Source organism: Marmota marmota, unplaced genomic scaffold, assembly GCF_001458135.2.
Source record: "Marmota marmota marmota unplaced genomic scaffold, marMar, whole genome shotgun sequence".
Classification (NCBI taxonomy): Eukaryota; Metazoa; Chordata; class Mammalia; order Rodentia; family Sciuridae; genus Marmota; species Marmota marmota.
In genome coordinates this window covers 21879537-21885536 of record NW_025999900.1, presented here as the reverse complement: position 1 = coordinate 21885536, position 6000 = coordinate 21879537, and the positions used below count along the sequence as shown (strand labels likewise).

General features: G+C 35.3%; 1 protein-coding gene across 1 annotated transcript in view; it reads left to right on the top strand.

The window, feature by feature from the left end:
* The window catches only part of Ttc6 (tetratricopeptide repeat domain 6), a 242176-nt gene that overhangs the window by 187104 nt on the left and 49072 nt on the right, over positions 1–6000 (top strand). The window contains exons 19-21 of the mRNA XM_048798678.1: positions 1814–1896; positions 3233–3309; positions 3719–3876. Coding sequence (XP_048654635.1) covers positions 1814–1896; positions 3233–3309; positions 3719–3876 — 318 coding nt within the window. The remainder of the gene's footprint in view (positions 1–1813; positions 1897–3232; positions 3310–3718; positions 3877–6000) is intronic.

Genomic DNA, 6000 nt, shown 5'->3' with positions numbered 1-6000 from the left:
TCCATCCTGAAGCTTAATTTCGCTGGATACACAATTCTTGGTTGGAACCCATTTTCTTTCAGTGTTTGAAATATGTTATTCCAGGATCTTCTAGCTTTCAGAGTCTGTGTTGAAAGATCAGCTGTTATCCTGATTGGCTTACCCCTAAATGTAATCTGCTTCCTTTCTCTTGTAGCTTTTAAAATTCTCTCCTTATTCTGTATGTTGGGCATCTTCATTATAATGTGTCTAGGTGTTCATCTCTTATGATTTTGCACGTTCGGCGTCCTGGAGGCTTCTAGGATTTGGGATTCTGTCTCATTCTTCAAGTCTGGGAAGTTTTCTCGTATTATTTCGTTGAACAGATTGCTCATTCCTTTGCTTTGGACCTCTATACCTTCATGTATCCCAATGACTCTTTAAGTTTGGTCTCTTTATGTTATCCCATATTTCTTGGATGTTCTGCTCATGGTTTCTTAAGAGTCTCGCTGAGCTGTCTATGTTTTTTTCAAGTTGAAATACTTTGTCTTCATTGTCTGATGTTCTATCTTCTAAGTGTTCTACTCTGCTGGTTGTATTCTCATTTGAGTTTTTAAGTTGGTTTATTGCTTCCTGCATTTTTAGGATTTCTGTTTGTTTGTTTTTTATAACCTCTATCTCCCTGTATTGTTGATCCTTTGCTTCTTGGATTTGTTTATGTAATTCATTGTCGAAGTGATCTTTCATTGTCTGATTTTGCTGTCTAATGTCTTCCTAGAGACTCCAGATCATCTGAAGCATGTAAATCCTGAATTCTTTATCTGACATTCCATCTGCTGCAGCTATTACCTCTTCTAAAGTTGAGTTGACCTGCATTGCTTGTGGTCCTTTCTTTCCTTGTCTTTTCATACTGCTCGCGTTTCTTTCTGCTTGGTGAAACTGTTGTGTTATTGAATTTTCCCCCTATATATTTATATTGCTCTTGTATAGTTGCAAAGTCTCCCTTGCAGGGGCGGGCGGTGGCTGTGCCCCTCCTCCAATTGGGGTGATCTTTCAACTAGGCCGTTGGGCCGCTGGGCCCCTTCTCCGGGACACGCGGTCTGCCTACCTTGAGGGCGGCAGCTGGGCCCTTCCTCCAATTGGGGTGATGTGTCTACCATGCCAGCAGGCTGCTGGGCCTGTTCTGCCGGTCGGTCGCAGGTCTGCCTACCTTGCAGGCGCGGGCGGCGGGCGGCAGCTCTTATTTATTTAATTTTAATTTTGGTATAAACCTGCTTTTCTAGAGATTGAAACCAGGGGTGCTTAACCACTGAGCAATATTCCCCCTTTTTTATATTTTATTTAGAGATAGGGTCTCACTGAGTTGCTTAGGGCCTCACTAAGTTGCTGAGGCTGGTTTTGAACTTGCGATCCTTCTGTCCCTCATGAACTGCTGGGATTACAGGAGTGTACTACTGCTTCCAGCATCCTCCCTTATTAAGTGAAATTGACTTTTTATTTTACTTTCTTTTGTATGCTAGTTTATTAACAAATGAATTTTGGTGTTGTGGTTGAGGAAAAAACTAAACAGTTAAATGAAAAAGGAATAAACACATAAACTAGAATGTAAAATTATATATGTGTATGTTTATTCTTCAAATTAAAGATAAATAATTTTTAAAAACCAACTTGCACCATAACTGTTTTTTTTAACTTTTCTATATCCCATTTGCTTTGATGATTCTTTCGAAAATCATGTGTATTAGGGGATGTCCCTGCAAAATCTCTGCAGTAAAGGGTATGAGGGGATAAACATCAGAAAGGAAATACTCAGTTTTACTAGAACCCAACTTTCTGTTTATTTATTATTCAACAGCTGCATAAATTGAAAAGGGCAGTCAAGGAGTTATCCCGTGCCATCCACTTTCAGCCAGATGGAGTCCAATTATATATAATAAGGTATGAGCATAGAAATTGAATTCTTAAGATAACTTCACATCTAAGCAATCTGTTGGGATCTTTAGTTCTTGCTGAGAGCCATGGCCGAGTCTGTATGGCCCCTGGCATTTTGCCAACAGTATTGATTGACAGGCGAGGCATTACTACTATCCGCCTCTGCCGCAACTTTTGAGTTCTTGCACTATTTTGGAGTTCTCGTGGGGATTTCCGGGGATTCCCCGAGAGTTCCCATTGGTTGGGGAAGTGCAGGAGGAGGGATTTCCGGGAGAGATATTTCCGGCTGGGGGTTCCTGGACAAGCCTCGTGGCATTCGGGAGGATTCCCCGGGAGCTGTGTGAAGTGTTTTCCTGCAGTTTAAAAATAAAGTTTGTTCCTGCTTCAGTGGCTGGTGATTTGTGCCCAGCCAGACTGCGGCAAGTTCTCTCTTGATTCTTTAACTTCCTATTTTACATTTACTCTCTGGGCAATGGCCATCTCCCAGCCAGCAAGCCAGAGGCAATTCTTGTTTTTGCTAAACTTTAAGATAACATTACATAATATAACTGGATCTTCCCTTGCATCAAAACATAACTGCAAGTTTAAGATCTTTAGGCCTTTCTAGGTTGATGGTTATGTAGTTAGTATGTATCTCACGAGAGCAAGGTAATACATTTTGAACAGTTGTTTTGAATATGTTAACAGAGGTGCCCAAAATAATTGTTAGCTAATTCCATAAAAAAAATAAGTGGCACAAGAATTGCATTTGAAATGTAGTAGAACTTGGACTAAGGAGACATTTTACAAATTATTACTTCCAAAAATATAATCTCTAAGGATTAATAGAACTGGGAAAAGAAAGTGGAATTTTTTTTTTCAGTACTGGACTTTGAATCCAAGGTTTTATATATGCTAGACAAATGCTCTACCACTGAGTTATATTCCCAGCTAGAACAATTTTTTTTTCCCCGAAGAGTGCTTGCTTTGTGTTTTAAGCCTTGAACCACATTTTAGCAATTTATGGAAAGTTTTCCTCATTTTATGTCCCTTAAATTTTAATTTTTAAGTAATTTCTCAGCAACAAAGTAAAGCAGTTTAAATGCAGATAATTGCAAAAAGAGATGACTGTTTTTCTTGTAGCATCACATTTTCTAAATTGTTTCATCACACATCCATGTAAATCAGTCTATTTAGACTATAAAATGTCTGTAATGTATTGCTTTTTATGCATGCATATATAAATATAAATATAATCAATGTATTGTAGCTGTAAAATTTTAAGTAACTGAGTATAAGAAACTTTATTTTAGAAAAATTATATTTATCAGCTTAGAATCAAAAAAATATTATTTTTTTCCAGAGGACAATATCTTCTTATGATGAAGTGTTATGATCTGGCAAAGTTCACTATTTATCAAGTAGCAGAAATGAACCGTGGTAAATATAATTAATTGAAAATTATAATTGTTTTAATTTAAGAAATACCTTTTTAGAACTTTTGTACTACTTTCAGTAACTACACATAGATGGCATAAAGGTTTTAGTTGAAAGACAAAGATTTGGAAACTTCAGATTATATGTAAATAAATTGGTAAAATGATCCACAATATATTACAATGAACTTTGTGAAAGAGGTTATTTTTATAGGAATTACTAGGCTTACAATTTTGCTGTTTTTTTTGTAATTGGAATATCTTATGTTTCTTGAAAGTAAATAGATTTTCATATAATATTGAAAATTCATATTATAAAGAGATTTTTTTAATTGCTTGATTTTGTTAAAATAATTTTATTTGAAATCCTTCATACTTGGCAAAGGTACTGATAAATTTTCCTTTTCTCTTAGGTCTCATTGAGTTGAGTCCAATACAGCAAGCAATCATTTATTCATTTTGTGAAAACCATGAGAAGGCCATTCAGGTCTTGGAGGAGAGCTTGTGGAGTAAGCCAGAAGTAACCATGTTTATCATAGCAAAAACACTAATGAAGGCCAAGAAATTCAAGGTGAAAGGTCCTCTGAGTAATGTTTACTAAACCTAGTAATGAAATTCATATATCATGCTTAGTATGACATTTAAATATTATTTACAACTCTATATTATTTGCATACTATTAATTTTATACTAGTATTTATTATATTATTTATTCAGTCTTTTATTAAAATTTGCAATTACTTTTTCATTTTTCTATGATTATAATTCTTAACATATTAACTGTACAAATTAATGGATTTTACTGTGACATTTCCTATATGCGTAATGCATATATTGTGTATTGACCATATTCATCCTCCCTTCTTTTTCACTCTCTCTTTTCTGTGTTCTCGCTCCCTGGACCCCTTCAGTCCATAACCATCCCTCGTCTACATTTAGGTCATCTTCCCCCCCCCCACCCCGTTTCCACATATGAGAGAAAGTATGTGGTATTGTTTATGTCTGGTTTATTTTGCTTAACATGATATACTCCAGTCCTATCCATTTTCCTGCAAATGACATGATTTCATTCTGCTTTATGAATGAATAAACACTCCATTGTGTATGTATACCATATTTTCTTTATTTGTTAATCTGTTGATGGACAGCTGTATCTTGACTATTGTGAATAGCACTGCAATAAACTTGGGCTTCCAGATATCTCTTTCTGTATGCTGACTTCATTTCCTTCAGGTGTATACCCAGAAGTAGTACAGCTGGGATTATGTGGGAGTTCTGGTTATAGTTAGTTAGGTAGTTTGTTTATTGTTTAATGGAAGTTCCTTACTGTTTTCCATAGTAGTTGTACTAATTTACATTCCCACCAACAGTGTACATGGATTCCTTTATCTCCATATCTTCCCAATAATTGTTACTTATTTATTTTATTTTTTATAGTGGCTATTCTAACTGGGGTGGGAAGGAATCTCTGTGGTTTTGATCTGCACTTCTCTGATGAATAAAAGTATTGAGCTTTTAATTTTATATATTTATTAGCCATTTGTACTTCTTTTGAGAAGTGTCTGTTCAAAGCCGTTGTCCGTTTGTGATTGAATTACATTTTTTGTTGTTAGATTTTTAAATTTTCTTTATATGTTCTGGATATTAGTCCTCTGTCAGATGAATGGCTAGCAAAGATTCATCCTTGCAGGTGGTCTCTTTACTCTGTTGATTGAGTCCTTTGCTGAGCAGAAACTTTTCAATTTGATGTAATCCCACTTTTTTTTTTTTTTTTTTTGCTTTTGCCTCCTGAGCTATTAGAGTATGATTTAGAAAATTGCTGCTGGTATCAGTATCTTGAAATGTTTTCCCTATATTTTTCTAGTAGTTTCAAAGTTTCAGGTCTTACATTAAGGTCTTTGATCCATTTTGAATTGAATTTTTAGACAGGGTGAGAGATAGTTTCAATCTTTTACCTGTGAATATCCAAGTTTCCCCAGCACCATTTGTTGAAGAGGCTGTCTTTTCTCCTTGTATGATTTTGGCACCTTTGTTGCGAATTAGTTGGCCAAAGAGGCGTGGGTTTAGGCCAGTCTGTCACTGGCCTACATGCTAATGCCATGCTGCTAATGTTACCCTGCAGTATGTTTTAAAATCGGGTGTTGTAGTGTGTCTAGAACTGCTGTTTTTGCTCAAGATTGCTTTGGCCATTTGTAATGTCTTTTGTGTTTCCAAATGAATTTTAGAATTTTTTTTTCTAGTTCTGTGAAGAATGTCATTGGAATTTTGATGTGGATTGCATTGAATTGTGTAGTTTGGCAATTTTAATGATATTAATTCTCCCAAGCCATAAACATTGGAAATCTTTTTACTTTCTAGTGTCTTCTTCAGTGTCTCTCCACAGTGTTTTGTAATATTCACTGTGGAAGTCTTTCAAATCCTTTGTTTATTCCTAGGTATTTTATTTGTGGTTATTGTGACCGTGATAACTTTTTTGATTTTTTTTTCTTGGCAAGTTCATTATTGGCATTTAGAAAAGCTGCAATTTTTGTGTGTTGATTTTGTATCCTGCTACTTTAATTTATCAGTTCTAAAACTCTTCTAGTGAAGTCTTTAAGATTTTTTGTGTATACAATAGTATCATTAGCAAACAGGGATAATTTGACTTCTTTCCTTTCTGTTGTATTCCTTTTATTTCTTTCTCTTGCTTCATTTC